The sequence below is a fragment of the Seriola aureovittata genome, chromosome 18 (assembly GCF_021018895.1).
Source record: "Seriola aureovittata isolate HTS-2021-v1 ecotype China chromosome 18, ASM2101889v1, whole genome shotgun sequence".
Taxonomy (NCBI): domain Eukaryota; kingdom Metazoa; phylum Chordata; class Actinopteri; order Carangiformes; family Carangidae; genus Seriola; species Seriola aureovittata.
In genome coordinates, this window is record NC_079381.1 from 10,858,118 (window position 1) to 10,879,146 (window position 21,029).

Genomic DNA, 21,029 nt, shown 5'->3' on the forward strand with positions numbered 1-21,029 from the left:
GGAAATGGAAATATTGGGAGTTGTAGCTTCCTGCTTCTTGATACATTTGAAAGAATATGTTAAAATTGTAGGTTTTACTGTGAGCCAGTAACCAATCATTTGCTGGCTATATGTTGCTGCCAGAACGTGCACTTTGTGGACACTAAGTGGATCAGACACAGCAACGACTCAACTACAGTGAGATAAAGAAAAGACCCACATGTGCCGTGTTTAACAGAGCTATAACAATTCCTTATCATCTTAAATTAAAGTATGAAAATAAGCTTTAACAGTTCAGTTTCACAACCAGCAAATACAGCCTGGACCTGTAATCAGGTGAGGGGTGACTGCATCCCTGCTCTGTCTCTTTAACCAGCAGGCTCACTGTCACTCTGGTCCCTCCCATTCTTGCAGCCCTCCAGTGTTGCTGGCCTGAGATGGGAGCGCACACAGCAGCACCATCACGGCCGAAGAAACGGGAGAAATCTGGAAAAGAGCATTTAAAAAAAAACAAAAAAACAACAACAACAATATCACATACGTGCCGCGGAGAAAATGGGATAATGAACCAACTCATTTACTCAGGCCGGGTCCTACCGCTTGATCACCTCCTCTAAGAAACTCAGATGTTGTCGTCGCTTGTGTTTTGCGCTTTTTTATCCATTCTCCTTGAGCGCTGCTGGTACAAAGGCGCTCGGTCCGGAGCAGCAGCAGCAGCAGCAGCACCTGGGATTACCGCCATATGAATGGACAAGAGTGAACGGACCAGCTAAACCTGGAATTGCACACTCAGACAGTGAGTAACCCTCTGCGAGATATAAACACTTTCTTCATTTTTTTTTTCTCCCTGAGATCCAGATCACCCGCGAAGACAACTGCTGTCATTGTGTCGATGCTGAGATTTTTTTTTTTTTTTTTAATTCTTCTGAAAGTGGCCTTTTCCGGAATAATGCATGAGAAAGACAAGCTCTGCTACAGTTTTTTAATCCTTCTTCTCTCACACACGTTCCCTGTTATTCCTCTGACTGAACAGCCGGTTTCTCTTGTTCAGACTGGGATGTATTGTTGCGACTGCGCAACCGACGACAAGTGTCAGCAATTAGACTGTGTGTTTCAGAAGGGGTTACCTACAGGCCTATTATAAACACTGTCCCTGCTTTACATCTGGAGGTGGACATTGTTGTCTGTACGGACTCTGTCGCGAACTGGACTGAAAAGGGACGAACGGTGCGCCCTCGGCATCTGTACCCCACCCCCCACCACCACCCCCCGCCCCCCTGTGTGTGAATCAGGGTCGGTCACAAAATAAATTAGGCACAATATGGTGGAGCCGGTGGGATTCATTGAGGCATGGAAGGCGCAGTTCCCAGAGTCTGAGCCCCCCAAGATGGAGTTGCGATCAGTCGGTGGAATCGAGCAGGAGCTGGAGAAGTGCAAGGCGTCTATCAGGCGCCTGGAGCAGGAGGTGAACAAGGAACGCTTCCGCATGATCTACCTGCAGACTCTCCTGGCCAAAGAGAGGAAGAGTTACGACAAGCAGCGGTGGGGCTTCAGGAAGACGCCGCTGAACGAGGGGATGGACCCTGCCACACAGGGTGCAGAGTCCCAGTCCCAGCAGCCACACATGCAGGAGACTGGTGGGGTCGGAGTAGTAGTAGGTGGTGGAGGGTATAGTGCTGGGAGTATGGATAGGGCCCGTTTCCAGCCTCTTGGAGATGGAGCTGGTAGGTCCAAACCCAGACCTCCACCAGCCAGGAAGTCAGCCTCCCACGGAGACGGCCTGGAGTCAGCCTTCGATGTACCCCAGCAAGTTGAGTCGACGTCCTGCGACAACCTGGATGGCCTTTCCCCATCCAAGCAGAGAAGCGGCATCACCGTCTCTCCCCGCAGGCCCACCCTTCCACCCCCAGACAAGGAGCTGCCCTCTGACCCCAAGGACAAGCTCGGGATGGGACTTGGCGTGGCAGCTCTTAGATCCAACTTTGAGAGGATCAAACGGGCCAACTCTCACTCTGCGGGTGATGTAGCTAAGGGCCAGGAGAAGCAGCTGCCCCCGCCACCACCGCCGTTTTACACCAATATGGAATTCCACCATGAGAGGGGTCTGGTCAGGGTCAATGACCGTGACGTCTCTGACAAGATCAGCACCCTGGGCAGCCAGGCCATGCAGATGGAGCGAAAGAGATCTCTTCACTCCCTCCCAGGTAACCTGGCAACAGTGGCTGGGGAGCTCCGCGCCAGGCCAGTCTATAGAGGACGTTCCACTGAGAGCACCTGTGGCTATGACGCAGAATATGAAGATGGAGAGCCCAACCAGAGACATTCAGGGAGGGCCAACGGGGGCAAACCTCCACCCCCGCCTTGGCAACCCTCTGATTTCCAGGCTTATTCCAGCGTCTATGTTGGTGGGGTGATGATGGGTGAAGGTGGTAGTGGAGATGGTAGAGGTGGTGGTGGAGGTGGTAGTGGAGTCACTATGAGAGACCATGGGGGAGGTGACGACCACCTCCTGACCTGGCCACGTCGCTCATATTCCCCAGGTAGCTTTGAGGATGTCGGTGGAGGCGGCGGCTACACGCCGGACTGCAGCTCCAACGAGAACCTGACGTCCAGCGAGGAGGACTTCTCCTCAGGCCAGTCCAGCCACGTCTCACCCAGCCCCACCACGGCCTTCCGCCGGCCCTTCAGAGAGAAGAGCCGCTCGCCTTCCCAGAACTCCCAGAACTCCCAGCACTCCCTTGACAGCAGCAGCCCTCCGACGCCGCAGTCCCAGAAGCGTCACCACCGGCAACAGGGAGGCCATGTGGTCATGTCTGAGGCCACTATTGTGAGCGTTCGCAAGACCGGTCAAATCTGGCCACCTGCTGCTCATCATGACCTCTTGCCCCATGGTAGAACATCCCATGACAACAGTTTCCATGGAGACCACCTAGGTGAGTGGAGGATGCTGTCTTTAATCTTTGTTGAGGTGGAGAGCAGGTGGGCTAGAGTGTATAGGATATTTCATAGCCTACACAGAAACCAAGTGTGTGTGTGTGTGTGTGTGTGTGTGTGTGTGTGTGTGTGTGTGTGTTTTATGGACTATAAGGAAAGCTGAATGAAAGCCTGAGTGAATGAGTGTAATTTAGTCATGCTGGAATTATCTTGGCATCTGTTCTTGAGCATTTTTTGCCTCTTCTTCACGTAATAGTCTTCGCTCTTAAAAACCACAAAGGAGCCAAATGTTCAAGTGATTGATACTGTGTGCATGCAAACACGCTGGACTGTGTGTCCTTTGGAAGGCCTTGCGTGGGAGACAGATGAAAGATCCACCTCTTATTCCTGGAATGTCAGTCGGGTGGGTGAACAATAAGTGCGGTCAGTCTGAGTTGAAACTGCAGGTCTAGCCTTCCTCAGACGACTCCTGCGGCTCTTAGTATGGAATTCCAATCACAGGTGTCTGTCTGCCTGCCTGTCTCTCTCTCCGTCTGTCTGAAGTGTGAGAGAGGAGAAGGCAAGCCCCCAGACCTCAAGCTGAAACTATTTACTTGCTTATATAACAGACCAGGACAAAAGAAATCCACTGTAATCTCTCCAAACAATTATCTGCAGTATCCCTAACCACTAAATTGCAGCCTTTGAGCGATGGCACCTGTAATAGAACAGCAGCGAGCAGATAAATGTGCAGCCTGCAGCTAAAGACATGGGCACTGCCTACCTTAGCTGCCGGGCTCAAGCACAACAACAGCAGACTATGTTGCACAAAGAAGCACATTAGGAGGGCTTAGTTTACTGTAATTCCTCTGTGAAGTTTTCCATTGTAGCGGCTGTGCGAGCTCACAAGAGCTAAAACCAAACACTGCTCAGGTAGCTCAAATATTTGACGTAATTTTTAGACATGGCTTGTGTTGTCTCTCTATGCTTTTCTGCTATGGATGTGAGTCATGTTTTAGCGCCCGCTGTATTGTAACAGATTTTGGGACTGGTGCCCTGCTGGACCAGACAGGCAGCAGGATGCTGGCATCACACACGTGCTCGTGTGCCAGGATGAACTGGAAAGAGGGGAAGAGGTAGTGAGATAGATAGTAAAAGTGGAGAGAAAGAAAGAAAGTGTGTAAGCAGAAAAGAAGACACACAGGTGCACATGATATGCCGATCATAGATGCCTACCTGCCTGTACAATGAAGTTATAGCTAATTTCAGAAAGCCTAATGTAATCAATATTATGTCGCTGTAATATGTGCCTCAGTGCTGAAGGTGTTACTGTCATCATTCTGGGTAGCATTACTGTCTGAAACCTGATACCTCTCATTGCCTAAATATCCTGAACAGAGGACCGGTCTCTATGCATCTATAATTCATTTATGCGAATAGAACTACTGACACAGTGGCCCTAGTGGAATCGGCTAAAATGTTTTTCCAGACAGGATGCTATCGTCAAAGCGCAGGATCGCATCCTGTCCGGAAAACCATCTCGGACATATTTGCGGTGAACGTGAAAGGCATCTTCCCTTTTAATTACCATTCCCTCCCTAATGGCAAGTAATAGGCAAACACCATTAACAATTTAGAGAGCAATTCTAACATTCTTAGGTCCAACAACAATCAAGAGTGTGCGAGTCCCCGGCAAATGGCTAGCTAATTCCCCAGCTGCTATGTTTAGGATTATCACTGCACTGTCTGCTCTCTTTGTTTTAACATCTTTTCCACAACAATGAGCCCTGTGGGGAGTGAGGCGAGCCGGAAGAGCAGGGACAGAGATGGAGTATTGGGGTGGCGGTGGTGGTGGTGGTGTTGTAGACAGCGCTCCATTTAGTGGGATAATCTGGAATTTAAGCATAAGAAGTAAAATGTTGGTTTGACTCCCTGCAGAGTGGTCTTGTTTTCTAGTTGGGGTTTAAGCTGAGGGCAGACGGGGGTTGATGTTGACAGTGAAGGTGATGATAACCATGAATATTGCATCATCTTTTTTGGGCGCCGTTGGTGTAATAGGCTATACCAGCCAGAAAAAAAGAGAGAGCGGCTAGCGAGTGAGGGAGGAAGAGTCAAGAGTGTGTTTTTGGTGGGCGGCTGATGATAATAATGACGAGTGGGACGGCGTTGTGAGGAAGACTGAAGGAGGCAGAGTGCAAGGCAGAGCTGTCGTTTCTCGCTTCATTGGTCAGGGATGCGGGGGCTGCAGAGAGGCACAGATGGGAAGAACTCTCCCGTTGCGTAACAGAAACACACGGGCTCAGGCTCACACACAAAGACACACACGCTTGATGTTTACTCGTATACCTTGAGGCTGCTTCGCCTTCAGCGGTAGGTGTGCGCGTATGAGAAGCTTGAGATAACGTTCAGACTGGGTCGAAGAAGAAAGATGTTTCCTGCCAGTGGTCGACCTGAGTCTGGAGACGCCACTGCCTCTCTGTCGAAGGAGTCACACCAGCTTCTCTTCTCTTCTCTTCTCTTCTCTTCTCTTCTCTTCTCTTCTCTTCTCTTCTCTTCTCTTGAATGCTAACAACAATAGTAAATGCTTCATGGTGTGTTTTGTTTATTTAATGCGGGGAGGGGGTCCGGATAAAAAAAGTTTACATGCTGAGCGGAGATTAACAGGCCTTTGTGCTCTGTGACGGAAAAACAGAATGACAAAATGAGTGAAAGATTAAAATAAAGATATCTCCCTTGAGTGTCATTCAGTGGGAAAGTGGAGACGCCTGGCAAGTGAAATCTAGGCTCATGAAAAAAAACAGTGAAACAACATGTTTGCAGGCAAAACCTTCAGCTGCCAACTTTTCATTTTTGAAGTGAATTGAAGAAACATGAGCGCTGCAATGTTACGTCGAATATTTGATCATTCATGCCGGCTGACAAGTCTCTTTCACATCACCATGACTCAATTATTCATCTTTCATGCAAGCAAAGCTCCTGAAATAGTAAAGAAAAAATCCCAAAACGAAAATGGATTTTTAAAGAAGGGCAAAAGTTCACAGCCATGCCAGAAAATGAACCAAATGAAGCCTGCAAAACAATCAAAATAATGCTCACATACTGGCAGTAGGAGGAAGGTGGGAGAAATATCAGATTTGTGGAAAGCTGAATGAAGATCACATTGAGTTTAACTGATCAAGCTCTCATCTTCTCAGGCTTAGCAATGCTAGCAGCCCATTGGCCTTACTTAGAGAGTTCAGCAACCGAAGCACAAACATATTACCTGCTGAAAGTTTTAGTGAGGTCAGTTAACTGAAGAAAGGGAGCTTTCACTACCTCCTGTGATGAAATGGGTGGCAACCGAAAAATGCCAAGTCTCTCCATACGCTGTTTCCATTGATTCATTTGAGGGAAATCTGCCTCTAAAACCAGTGAATACCTGTGGGTTTGTGTCTCTGAGGGCAGGGATGCCAAAGCAGTACAGGCCTGGGAAAGCTTCAATGGTTGTATTGTCCATGACCTCCACCTCCTTCAGCTGGGTCCTGTTAGCGCCTTTAATTTCAGGCAGGTACAACCTCTTGCGCTCTCTGTCTGTCCTCTCTGGTATCAGGGTCTTATTTTGTATGGATGAATGTCATACGAATGCAGAGTGCTTTTGTTATTTCATTTAGAATCCCAGTAAGAATGGTTTTGGTAATTTGCAGGTTTTTAGATATCGAGGTTGTATAGCTATAGCTATATAAGCTTTTAATATATCCTAATGACCTGAGCCGGTTGCACCAGCTTATACATTCAAACTTAGCCAAGTTATGACACAAGTTTTACAGAGTAAAACACCTCAGAAATGACTTCTACAGTAGATAAGTATTAACAACATTATTTACACCTCTGAACTGCTAAGTGTAATTAATGTGTTGCTAACAGAGCCAACTGACGGACATTAGCTGACATTAGCTAATGTTTGCTTAGCTGATATGTGACCTGTTTAGAGTGAAGAGTAAAAGAGATAGTATGAAAAATGTCACCTGACACTCATAATAAATATATAATAAATAAATAAAATGCTCTTTAAGAATAATGTAAACTGGGAAGAATTTTTTATTTTTTTAAATAAATTAATTTACCTAATGACCTAATATGTTTAGCTAGGTTAGCATAATCTGATATCCCCCACTCATTCTAAACAGATGGAATACTACTAACTCTGAAACACGCACAATTTTCCATGTGTATATATATCAGTAAAACAAAGTCATGTCTATATTTGTGAAGGACTTGGTGTTACAGATATTTCCCAGCCAATTTACACATTACTAAAGTCTTTACTTGCACATTTTGCAAATTTTAATGGTGCAACCCGCTTTAGTTAATCACTAGTTTGAAGCTTGCAGTTACTAAGACCTTTTGGAAGGATTTTAATTCACAAAGCCTTAATGAAATTCAGAATAAGTGGTGTGACTGAGTCCTGCTTCATATTGAAATAGATTGTAAATAATGTGGCTTAAAAGTCTAAAAAGACTGATTTTTTAAAACTGCATTCAGTTCTTTTTTAACCTGTATGTCTTCTGACCTGAAAATTGCCAGATCATACCTTACTGGGAGTTTGTGCATATGTCATTCTATGTATTATAGCATGTGTTGGAGAAGAGAGAAAAACAGTCACTAAGAAGAAGGCTTGGTGTCCCTGAGGGACCTTTGCAGATTAAATCTGATGTCATCAGTGCCACTCTGTGTGTTTCTGGGTATTTTTCTAAATATATTTGTTGCTTAATGTCATGATGTGAAACACACACTCACACTTACTTCCTTGGAAATCAGAATTGAGTGTGTTAGTTGTGTATGTGTATGTATGTCTGTCTCAGGGGATTTTCTGAGCAAACCTAAATCCTGTAAAAAGGGGGTGATCAGTGGAGATGACGGCCTGTGGCAGCAATGCCAGAGTGTGAGCAGGCTGCCAGAGAGGATCTGAGGCTGTAGCGGTTCTACCTCTCTTAGCCTTGTGTGTATGTGCATTTGGGGCCCTCGCACCATGTGATTCAGCATGTATTTCCATGTGTATATGTGTGCGGGGAGGGGGGCAGGGGATGAAAAGGAAGGATGGGCACAGACAGCTCACGAGACACTGAAAGAGATTTTGTATTTTGTCAGTGGTACCTCCGGCCAACCCCACATGCTTTACAGTAGTCCGGCGTGGCACAATGACCCCCTTTTCACACTGAAGGAGGGGTGGCTGGGGGGGGGCTGTAGCTCTTAAAAAGGCTTGTTCAGTGTGTGCTGTAGAGTAAGTCTGGCAGTGAAAGCCTTGGTTACCTCAGCCAGTACACAGGGGCTGCAGGCTCACAATCAGGCCCTGAGTGGTGGAAAGGAGAGGAGAGAAGCATAGGAGGATAAGGAGAAGAGGTAGAGGTGGAGGGGGGTTGAGCGGATCTGCCTTTCTTGCCAGCTGGGTGCTCAGCTCAGCCTTTCATTGGGCTGGTGCAACCTGCTCAGACCAATTATGCAAGCACAAAACGGCCCCTTTGTTCCCTTTGCTGGGATCAGTTATGGAGGAAGAAAACTTCCTTTCTTAGAAAAAGTGAAAAGCCTGTTTACTCATTCAGGATTTTAGTTAGCTGGCTTGTTTGCACTTAATGCTTTTATAAAGGTATATTTAACTGCATTCTATTATGAATAATAACTCTAATGTTTATCTTGAACATTTGTAGTTCAACATTTATACATTTATGCTGTGCAATGTGTTTTTGCAGTAGAAATGCTCCCAGAAACCAGATCCTAGGCTGTCAGTGGTTAGTTTATTGACTTTGACATAACGATATAAATAATATAAGATACAACAAGTGATCAAACAAAACATTAGGTCTAAATATTCCACACACAGAATAACTAAACTACATGGTCCATGGTACGCAAAAAAAAAAAATTCACTGATAAATGATTAATGTGAAGACTTAAGATGTAATGAGTGTAGATGTAATGGGTGTTTGCTTGTTAGTGTGTGTAGTTCACTTCCTCTCTGGTGGTGTTGCATCCCTTGTTTCTGCAGTAGAAGTCCAGCCGGTCACCGAGGCTGGCGTGGCGTTGCTGGCTTGGCAGTGGGCAGGAGGGGTGGAGCCGCTCCAGCAGCTCCAGCACTTCCCCAGTGACAGTCAAACTGCCTGGCTTGGTTTTGTGGGGCCTCAGCCACCAGTTTCAGCCCATACACTCGACCGCAGAGCTCTAGTTTGTGTGTGTGTGTGTTTTGTGTTTGATGTGCGGACAGGAAAAAAAAAAGAATGTTTTAAAGGAATGGAAGTGATTGCATGTGTACACTGTCCATTAGTTTCAGGCCTAGGCAGAGTTTTGGACATACGGTGGAGGGAGGCAGATTGGGTGATCATCACTGGACCAGACAGATATGCAAATACAAACGCACATAAACACACACTCACAGCCCTCCTCGGGGTAATTACTCTTCCCTGCTTCTGTTTATTTCTTCTCCTTTTTGTGTGTGCTTGTATATTTCTTATGCCAAGCATCCAGCCACAATCTTTCCTCTGGTGACCGACAGCTCTATAAAAAAGAAAAAACTTGGAAAATCCCTTACATAAATTCTGGTGCCTTGTTTCTTTTCATGTGTAGCTGTTGTAACTTTTGAACAGTGGCCATCTTGGCTCTCTGTAACATGGCCTGTATTGTCGTAGTCACTGAGCTCGTCTTCTGGATTGGCCACAGTGCTTGGAAACTGTGCTAGTTAGCGTCCACCGCTAACCACTCACCACAGGCCTTTGGCCTCGTAGTGTAAGTGCTTACTGGTGTGTGTTTTCTGGTCTTCTATGTATCCTAGGTTAGCTGCACGGGTCGTTAATCACAGCCAGCTCTCTAAGGGACGGGGTTAAAGTTGTGGGGGTGGGATGGAAAGAAAGACCTGGTTTATGGTTTCTGGTTAAGACCACAAGGCAATATGGCGTCTATGAAGATTAATATCAGAATGACCCACATGGCCCTTAGGGCTGTGCACAGCTGTATTCTGCTTTATTTGTCTAGATTTACTGGTGCTCTAGTCTTGACATTAAAGGGTCCCTCCACCTATTTTACATGTCAAAGTCAATGTACTAGTCACAGGAAGCACCATACAGTTGTATGATGTCATCTGTGGCTTTGGCGGAGAAAATTACTCAGGTGATGCTGCTCGAGTATCTCAGTTTGGACTTTTTACAGTCGGATGAGTTTCAGTGATGTTGACATTAACTCCATCATCCAGTGCATAATGGGAAGTGTATGGATCCAGTGTTTTTGGATCTTTTCAACCCATATTAATCCCTGAATTTTGTGGCCAAATGGCAGGTGAAAAATAAATAAGATACATTATGCAGAAATACATTAAAGATGGTCCTAAAGCTGCTTCTGCTATGAATGTGAAGTGCAGATAAAGAGAGACCCCATAAACAAGGTGGATTTTGGGCTGCAGTTTAGATTCAGGAAGGTCAGTCAACAATTGAATTACTGTAATATTTGAAAGATTGTCTTTTGATGACTGACATGAAATTTTAGGCTTGTGGCATATGCGTTAAACACATTTACAATTGAAAGCATAGTGATATTCTTTTCTGGATTAAAGGTCAACAGAAACCTGTCTAGTCATGCAAACATGTAAGCCTTAATCTCCACTCTTTAGTCTGGGAATTAGAAGCTGGCTAACAATCAGATTACCATTAGTTTTTTTTCCCCCTCATGTAACACAGCTTCCATCACATTGCTCTCATTACTGCACTAATGCATGATGTCCTATATATAATATTTAGGATTATCATCACTCACAAACCAGTGCAAGCATGTATGCATGTTTAACATGTGTGTTTAAATATTTAGACTGATTATTCCTGCACTACATTGAGTAGATATTCCAGGCTTTAAGAAAATTAACATGTTTCAAATGGCGCTTTTCTTTTATTTAATGAGCCATTCTCTATCTCATTTCCCACCTCATTTCTCCCCTAAAGCTCGTCTCTCTTTTCTTTCACTTTATTCATCCTCTTTTTTCCTTCTTATCTTAACTTTTCTCCATTTTCCCCTCTTTCTTTCTCTATCTACTTCCCTCCATCTCTGCTCCATTCCGCCAGCTGCTTCTAGTTTCCTTTCCTTGCAGCCAATTAGAGGCGCATCACCTTTCCATCTTTGTTTCGGCGGGTTTTCCACCAAGCAAGGGGAAAAGCAGGGAGAGATCAAAGTCACAACCCCCCCTGCAGGAGCAAGCAGGCTCTCTCTGTAATTGTCCAATAGGGGTTTAACTGTCGAATGCCTATAAAACAACACAATCAATGCCAAATGTCTCCTTGTTACAGAACAGTATAGACTGGCGAGTCTATTCCCCTGCGTCTGCATGGCTGATTCTCCCCAGTCTTTTTGTTTTCTCTCTATCCCTCCAGCTATTTCTTCATGTCTGTGTTTCCTTCTTCTGTCTTTCATGATGTACCCTCGGTACATGTGTGTTCAGTGTGTGCAGCTGTAGTGGTCTGTGTGTGGACACAGACAGTTAAAATCGTATAATTCCTCTGGAAATTGGTTTAGTTGACTCTAATGGCGTTAACCTCAGCTTACTGTCAGTAGTAAGGATTGTGGCTCACTAAGGGTTAAGCTATATGTGGGATGTAGTATTATTCTCTGTCCTTCACTTCATGAATGACCTTGAAATCCTTCTGTCTTTTGTCTAATATTGCAACACAAAAAGAATCTCCAAATGCTGGGAAGTGAACATAATTCAGAAGAGTGAGATATCAAGAAAATCAGGCATGCAAATGATAAGGAATGCAGTTTAAAATACTATGCTATGTTATTTGTTATAGGAAAACAGAAATACCTACAAATGAATATGAATCAGTTGATTAAAAGTGTCGTCTAGTGACCACAGCTAGCTTGTTAAGTATATTTTGTAGGTGATATTTGAACTGAATTAAAATTTCACATTTGTGTCACCTGAATGTATCCCGGCTTCTGGGGGAGAAGCAGAGAAGTTTTATAGTACTCACATCCAGTAGTTCAGCACTGATTCAGGACAAAACACCTTGATGGTCAAAACATTCCCTCATTAAATGCTCAGGAGCTTATAATATCCAGTGTGGCTACTACCCCTCTTTATGTTTTGCTAGAAGAGAAGCACAGGAGTCATCGCTGTGCTCCTGCAGGGACAGAAAAACGCCTGAAGTTGTTTCCACAGTGAAGCTGAAAGGCTGGAGAAGAGGGAGGAAGCGCTTCAGACCTTATTAGCTTTATGTAGCCGCAAATGAAGAGCTACAGGATGAGATACCTTGTCCTTTTCCCCTCTGCCAGACAGGACACATGCATGGACATACTCTCTCTCAGACTCTGTCTGTGTCTCTTAATCAAATACACAAGCATGGAAGCAGACAGTAAGTATCTCTCTCACTGCAGACATGTTACTTGGACCAGGGTTGGGGTTTTTCAAATCGAAGTCCCGTATGTGTAACTGGTACATTTGGACTAATGAAAGTGATCAGGCAGATTGTTTCAGTAGATGAGAGTCTCTGTTGATGTTAAAGACAGTTGACTCTTGATTGTTGACTGGTGTTTCTCTAAGAAACAATCTTTGGATAAGTACAGAGAGCAGCTTTTAGAGAGTACTTTACTAGATAAACACCAAAACTTGCATTTTGGCCTTTTGATAAGTTGCATACAGCATTAACGTCAATTAGCTAAAGCTAATATGACCTGGCGCCATTGACCTTTTTCACTTTAACTGGCAAAAGCAACTGTCAGCGCTGACTGAAATTGAGAGGCCTGACACCCCACCACCTCTCCATATCAAAATATATAGGAGCATATTTCAACAAAAAAATATCAGAAAAAAAGTTCTGTTCTGTAGCTTTGAGGTTTAAAATAAGAGCAAGGGGAGATAAAAGAGTCTATTGGAGATTTATTAGTCTTCAGACCTGGTGATCAGGTGTTTTTACCAACCTGGAACTCTGTGATCTCAGCCCCGCCACTAGCTTGGACACACATACAACAAATCAAAGAACTCTTTACAGCCAGCAAGTCTTTCTTCTACCTTTACTGTTACACTCTGGGATTTCTGCCTCCTTGGGGCCTGTCAGCACTCTCTCTCTCGCGCTCTCTCTCTCTCTCTCTCTCTCTCTCTCTCTCTCTCTCTCTCTCTCTCTCTCTCTCTCTCTCTCTCTCTCTCTCTCTCTCTCTGTGTGAGTGTATGTGCCCGTCACTTTCCCTTCCCTCAGGTTCTCTGTTATTGGACTGTGTTTTCACTGGGCAGCTGGATGGGTGCTCAATAAATGGTACTTGTTAAGAGCTGCCCAGGCTATTAAAGGCTGAGGTGTGTGTGTGTGTGCGTGTGTGTGTGTTTTTTTAGGATTTGGAGGGTGGGGGGTGGGCATCCTGGAAGCTATGCTATAAAAATGACACATAATCAAACTAATGTGTAAAGTGGCTGGCTGCTGATCAGCGTCGCAGCTGGCTACTTCTGTGCACTACTTCAGTCAGGAGTGGAAGAGAGAGAGAAATCTCCCAGAACTGGCTTCGCTGTGGCCTGATCGATTTTGAGGGAGAGCAGAATCTGTAGTGTCTGAACAGACATTTGTTAAACGTCAAAAAAAATATGGAGAGAAAAAAAAAAAGAAGATTTTACCAGATGTGAAGAGAAGTTTGATTTCCATTATTCTCTCTCCAACTCTGGCTCCTTTTTATTGTCTGTTATTTGTTGAGCTGCTTGTTGCAGAGGGACTGGATAACTGCAGGCTCCTGGGGAAGATCAGATTTCATGTTACGATCTGCCGCCCTCCCCTTCCTCCTCCTCTCTCTTTTCCCTGAATGCCCTTCGGTAACATCCCTCTCTCTGTGATATCTCTTTTATGTCACTTAATATCCTTTTCTCTATCCCCTTGACCGTTTCTCTCTCTCTCTCTCTCTCTCTCTCTCTCTCTGCCTGCCTCTTTCACTAAGCGCTGTTCAGCCTGGAGCATACTGTATAATATAAAGGCTGATTTTAAGCCCAATTTCCCCATGACAACTGATTTTCAAGTTCATTGAGAGACTGCGCTTGTCTGCAAAAATATCGGACACATCACCACAGATGGTCTCCTAACTTTTATCTTTGGGATTTTAATTTGTTGCCTCTCAGTTCAGACTGAATCTCGATTAGTGAGTTCGGGATGAATCTGAATGTAATTTGAGCAGGTTAACGCGACTGGAAATCACAGATCTGCAAAAATCTGTCATTAAACGTGCGATGCAGAGGTCTTTTCACACTCAGTCAGAATTTTAAAAGCCTTTTATCCACAGCTGCGTTGTCCCCCTCTGTCTTTCTGTTTCAGTCCATTGTTCGCCCTCTTTTCTTCTGACAGGCGGCAGAATCCAAGCCAGCCGCTCTCGGCCTGATTCTCCTCCTACGTACCTACGCCGGAGCAAAATGGGAGACCAGATATTCAACTCTCTAGCTTTTCCAGCTCAACCTGTGCCCCAAGCAAAGCACTTAAAACACATATTTGTAAGTGAAAAAGCGGCTCAACACGGCTTAGTGTCCACTCTGGATAGTTTCTCTCAGAGTTATGCAATTTTCTAGTTAGGCCTGCAATCTGTAAGTCCTCAACAGAAACCTTGTGCAAATAACCCTGATTTCAAGATAACAAGGCAATACCGAAGGCGTGTGATGTTTGCTGTGGGCCGATACTTTGCCTAAAACATGAGATCGTGTTTATCTTATTATCATATCAAAAATGAGACCGAGAGCACTCGGGAGAAACCCACTGACATCCCGGTGTCTAGAATGTCAAAGAGATGTTTAACAAAACAAACTCTCCAGTTGACTGGGAACATCACCTGACATTGGCTTTGCTGAAAATACTTCTCCGTGTTCAAAGAACAAAACGGAGAGAGAGCAAGATGTTTGTGAATGTAGGAGGAAGAGAATACGGAGTAATTCCGCATGTGCTGCTTTTGTTGTGGGATTTGGAGCTTCCTCTGTAGTGTCCACATGGTGTCCACATGGTCAAAACATGGTCTTATTTGAAAAAGCTATTTTCTTTTCTGTTACCTGCTTCTTTCTCTCTTTCTTTATCAGCTCTTTGCTCTTTCTTTCGCTCTGTTTTCCTTTTTTCTTTTTCTTTTTTTTTTTCCTCCTAGCGTTCCAGTTTTACATATCTGCCTGTGTCATTGTCACCGCAGCTCCGTATCATTTGGCCCACTTTGTAGACCTATAAATGGCAGAGCATGCTCAGGGCATACTGGCAGTGATTGTCTTGGAACGACAACTCAAGAAGTGTTTTCACTTGTCACATCTGTAAGGAGGACATACAGCAGTTTGCCTTGTTGGATTTTGCTGCGTTTGTGAGTGTGTGTCCAACAGTGTTAAGCCTGAGACGTTAAACTTAAAAACTGTAGCTGTCCTGCTCCTTTCTTATACTCATGATTTGAATAATGTAGACGTTTCCCCAAAGTAAACATTTCTAATTACCTCTCTGTGCTGTTCCACATCACTCCTCCTGCTCTGCCTCTCCTACATGAATACACGAACATGCAAATGCAGATATTTAGGAACAAACTCACCATCTCATCCACATGTCGAGCTGAATACAAACCCACTAATTGACTGCTGAATTCGGAGAAAATGACATGTTTGCTCGCATGCACGCGCCACCCTGCCTCCCTGCCTAATCCCTTTCTCTCTCATCCATTATTGATGCTGTAGCCCACTTGTTGCAAAACTAGAGACTGGCTGTCGTGACACAGGGCGTCATATTCCCCAACTCCTCACCAAGTAGCCGGCTTACAATGCCTCCACACCTTCACTCACACGAACGAACACACACACTCACACCTTGCTCATGTGTGCACAGTTACACCCTAATCTGATGGGTAAACTAATATGAAAAGTATAATGGCGACGTAGGTTGTAAGCTGAGAAATGCTGACTTCCTCCGCCGGTGCTGATCAGCAGGACGCAGAGGTCTGATCCTATGATAGTAGATAGTAGCAACATGTCTGTTGCTGCAACTAACTTGGTGATTATTGTATGTGTTAATCATACAAGCAATGAAATGTTGAATTGTGATAAAGGACATTTATAATTTTTTTTAAAGCCCACAGTAATGTTTTCAGTTTTCTTGTATTTTTCCAGTCCAAGAGCAAAACATTTTTAATTCACTATAAGAATTTAGCAGCAAAACCTCATATTTGAGAAGCTGACACCAGAAAATATTTGGCTTTTTTTGCTTGGAAAAAAAAATAAAAAATGAGTTGACAGTTTGTTGACTTTTGCAGCTCTCAACATGTCATGAACAAATAGTAATGAATCTCTACTTGCACATTGCCAAACATAAAGCCAGAATTGTCCCTAAGCAGTCTGAATTTAACTCCTTAATGACTCCTGTAAGTTTCACACTGAGTTGTCATCTCATGCACACCAAGGAAATATCCACTGTGCTGACCATAGAGATGATGAGATGATAAATGCCCATCTCATTCACGGGGTAATAGATAATATTTTTCCCTGTGTTGCCATTGACTTTTTTATAACGTTAGGAACCATTGTTTCCTATTGGGTTAGTACTGGCTGTCAACTGACAGAAACTAGTTTTTTTTTTTTTTTTTTCAGGTATTATAGTTTCCTATAGATGCACCATTGTTGAAAACCCTTTCTTCTTTCACTCTGTACTTCCAGCTGCATTTCTTCCCAGACTTTGAAAGGATGAAATAATGACTAATGAACCATTAACTGAAGCACAATAGAGAGATTAAATAAACGCATCGCCTGAAGCCACACTTAAGGAGTTCTGACATCAACAAGAAATCAAACGACACACATACAGTCAGTGTTACGATATATGTGTGGGGTGTTCAAATGTCATTCTGTTTTTACAACAACAGTTTATTATGTCAAAAGGTTATGAAATGGGATGTTTAGCACGCAAAAAGGGGATCCTGGTAGAACTGAAACCTCTAAAGAATAAGAGAATATGTAGCACGTGAGCTACGACTCCAAACACTGCAGACGACAAGCCTGAAAGAAAAGTCCTTCTGCAACTATCATGAGTCACATGATCACAAATAAGTGCAACCCGGGGCTGAATTATTTTGCAGCATGATGATGAATACGCTTTTCTGTTGTTATCCCATAAAATAAATCAACAAGATTTACATCGACTATCACAGGATTAAGTATTATCATTGAATAGCCTTATACAGGTTTTATGTTAGATTTTATAAAGGACTGTTTGCTCTGACTGACAACTCAGAGCCCCCAGACAGTCACTGACAGTCATAGGAGATGATGAACAGTATACATAGCAGTGTTAACAACACTATGGGCTAGGCTATATGCTCAGTCACATGGTTCCATCTGTCAGATGTAATTTAGGTTCGTCACTCATCATGTGAAACAGAGGCAAATATCTAATTGACTATAAGCTGGAAGACGTCTGTCAGACTGGGATAAAAATGAGCCCAATTTAATTTGATACAACGCTGTGTTGCTTTTGTCAATTCTAACCCTTTTTTATTGTGTCTTGGTTGTTTTTCAGGTTTTATTTCCTTGCTTGATTTGATTGATAGAGGAGTTTCTTTCTGTTTGGACATGTGGAAAGACAAAATGGCTTTTTCAGGGATTGGAGGATAGTTTCTGAGTCAGCGTCTCATTGGACACCCACAGTGAGAGATAATCATTTCTGATTGAACAGTCGCGAAGAAAGAATTATTTCTGATTAAACACCCAGAAAAGAGACAATGATGTCTGACAGAAGCGGCATAGTCTCTATTTAAATGTCCGAGTCCGCAGTGCTGTGACTAATGATTGACATGGTGTTGTCCCCGCCCCCCCCTCTCTGCAGTAGTGGATTGGATGATGGCCAGAGGACAAGGTGTCTCAAGAAATCCTTAGTCTCAACAGGGAAGCTTGGACGTAGCGCTCACACACAAAAACACAAAAAACACACCACAGAAAACCTCACACCCATTGCTATTTACTCTAGGCACATACTTCCTCCTGCTCGAGGCCTTGTCATGGGATCTTGCTTTAAATGCAAAGAAAGAAGATAGGTTACTTGCTCTTTAGTTGCATTCCCCGGTAGTGCAAACACACTTAAAGCAAACATTTGCCCCTCAGTTGAAATGCTGTCCTTGTTTGAAAGCTTCTTCTCTCATGTGCACTGTGTTATTGGCCACAGAGGGATGCCACTCCCTGCTGCTGATGTCGGTTAATATGTGGGCACAAATGTGTTCTTGTATGTCATTTCACACACGTGTGTGTGTGTGTGTGTGTGGTTTTGTCAGTTTTGCCTTGAGGATGAAAACAGAAAAAGGATCTATAGGAAGACCTGTGCTGCCCACAGTCTGCACTCCGGGCCAGAGAAGAGTGGAATAATTTTATTATGCTGTTGTGCCAGGCCAAGAGATATTCATAACAGTATTGATTACTTAAGTGAATCCATGGTGAGGGCGCCCATCAGAAGACCTCTATAAATCTTAAAATCTAAAGCAGCAGATGGCTGAACCCTGGACTGCGGGATGTGACTGCACCCTCAATCCGTGGCAGTTAGGCAGCCATGTTGCATGGTGGTGACTGGAGACTGTCCTTTACCCTGACAGGCGTTCACCTTGCTGAAGTCTTCCCTTACAGCTACAGTATTGCAGGTCTGCAGCTAAACATCAAGCTATGCCACAAAAAGTTCTGTTGCTGAAGGTGGTAAATTAAATGTTTTTTAAAAAGGCTCGGGGTAATAGTGCAATAGTAGCTTGCGGTTGCATTCAGCCAGGAGCATGATCCCTAGACTGGTTGTTTAAAAGAATTGTCCAACAACTGAGAGGCTTCCAGAGAACCAAACAGATGGCTCGACTGTGAGGAGACGTAGTGCTCCACACAGTGGAAACTTCTAGTGTTTTACACTGACACAATTAGCTGTAATGAATTGAATTATCCTGCCAAGGTAGTGATGGCTTCAGTGAAAAACACAGCACGGACAGAATCAGATTCACCTCTGGCTGAGAAATCGTGGCATCTTGCTTCAAGGCCTCTGTTGTTCCACCGAGGGAAACAGATGGGTTAGTTTTATTGAAGTGTGTGTGTGTGTGTGTGTGTGTGCATGTGTGTGTACGTGCGTGCGCTTGAGTGAGAACCCAAGTGAGAATGTTTGAGTGCGTTTGTCTGTGTGTGTGTGTGTGTGTGTGTGTGTGTGTGTGTGTGTGTGTGCATGTTTCAAAGACAGTGTGAGTGTCCAAAAAGCTGCATGCAGCTGTGCTGGATACACTGCTGAAACCACAGAGGTGTCTCCCTGTCTCACTTACTCTGTGAAAACAGGAGCCTTGTGACTGATAATTGTGTGACACTGTTACCATGGTTACATACTATAAAGTCCAGGACACAATGTGGTCTCTTGTCCCTCACAGAGGTCCAAATAAGTCACAGTGTCACAGAAGTTAGTGTCTTTAGCTGCTGTAATGTGTGATGTTGTGATGTGTTACATGGGATCTGAGTCACATCCTTCAGATTTGATTGGATCCCTCAAAAATAAGCTTAGTGGTTATGGAGCTGTAGTGAGATACTGAGCTGCAGATGACTGCTCAGCCTCCACCACACCTCCCTCAACCAATAGGTAAACCAGGATGAGGAAAAAAAACAAATGAATTAGACGTCAAACGCATTCTTTGGAAACATAAACAAAGTTTTAGCCAACTGACATCCAGATACACACCTCCTGCTGTGGCACTGCACTGCTAGCCACTACAAGCCAAAGGCACTCAAAAAGGAAATTTTGTGAACACTTAATTTTATGGGTCTCGTATTTTCCAGCTAATTTCCCAGAAGCCTTGCTCTTCCCAAAAATTAGCTGGTATTTAGCTGTAAATTACAGGGATATTTCCAAGAAAGTCCCACACAAATCAGTTAAACCCAGAAAGGCCATTCTTTAAAATAGCCTTGTAATTAACAGCTAAATTTGACCACATGTACCAACTGCATAGATGTTATAGCTATATAGTAAAGCCTTAATTAGCACAAATTTTGAAACATTTTCAACTTATACAGATGCATTTTTGCCTCAGTTCACAACCTCTAGAGTGAATTTGAGTCTGTTCATATCCAGAGTGAGTTTTCCTTACTTGCACTGTACCGTACTGAAGTCAAGAGGCTGTAACCTGGAGATTGTTCTTAGTAGTGCTGTCACACTGAGTTCCTTCAAGCTGCTGCTGTGACTGTGCACTGTTGATGGGTTCAAAGCGTTTATTAATCAATAATTATAACCTCTCCATGATGAGGTTGTTCTCAAACAAACAAGTCTGTAAAATACAGAAGTTCAGTGTGAACACGTACGGGGGAGGTTGATCAACCAGTGTATAAGTCTTCTCCTGCTGTGCGTGTGAGCACATGTCAGAGGAAAGAAAAGGTTCTTGTTAGCTTTGATTAGACTCCATCGACCCTCCAGTCGATGCTGTTTGCCCTGCTGTCGGTCGGCCTGTCAGTCAGTCTGGTAATGCGCAAGTCACAGGAAAGCAGTGCTGGTGGATTGACTGTCAGTCATGTGAAGGAAGACAAGACTGGGTAGGGGGGGACAAAATGCACATGTGCGTCTGAGGCTCTCAGGGCGGGAATCACATGTACGCAGACGCAGACAAAGAAACGCATACATGCTGGAAACAACTGCGATGCATCTGACTTGGACATGTGAAGAGGAAGTGCAGAACAGCCCGGCTCCGTCTCGACTCAAGATTAAAACTAAAGTGGCGTGCTTCCAGAAATACTGCGGGAGAATTGCATCCCTTCTGTGTCGGCTGGAGTGTTGATCATAGTTACTAAATCTCTACTGCCCGTGACTGTGTCTGTGTGTATTAAAGGCAGCATGATGATTTGTGGGGGGGAAATCTTCACAGCGCGTCTGAGAAATCCACTGTTATAAAAAATGGCCTGGAGCACAGAGTATATATTAGAGTAATTGCAGTGTAGATGATGTTTTCTGCCATGTTAATGTACTATACTTTTTTTGGCTGAAATACAAAGGACAATTCAAAATGCACAGGCTTTGTAACAGACCATAATATATGGGCACTCTTGCTTTGCCTTCTCTGCCTCCTACCTGGATGCTTCTCTGTGTTTATTCTTTAGATTTCTCTCTGTCACTGTACTTTTAAATTCATGTCCCAGTTGAGGCTCTTATGTAAGTGAATTA

The 21,029-nt window shown here is 44.0% G+C and overlaps 1 protein-coding gene across 1 annotated transcript in view; it reads left to right on the forward strand.

The window, feature by feature from the left end:
* The first annotated feature begins 396 nt into the window (after nucleotides 1–396).
* The window catches only part of bcr (BCR activator of RhoGEF and GTPase), an 86,065-nt gene continuing 65,432 nt past the window's right edge, over nucleotides 397–21,029 (forward strand). The window contains exon 1 of the mRNA XM_056403905.1: nucleotides 397–2,912. Within this exon, the coding sequence (XP_056259880.1) occupies nucleotides 1,301–2,912 (1,612 nt within the window). The 5' untranslated portion in view covers nucleotides 397–1,300. The remainder of the gene's footprint in view (nucleotides 2,913–21,029) is intronic.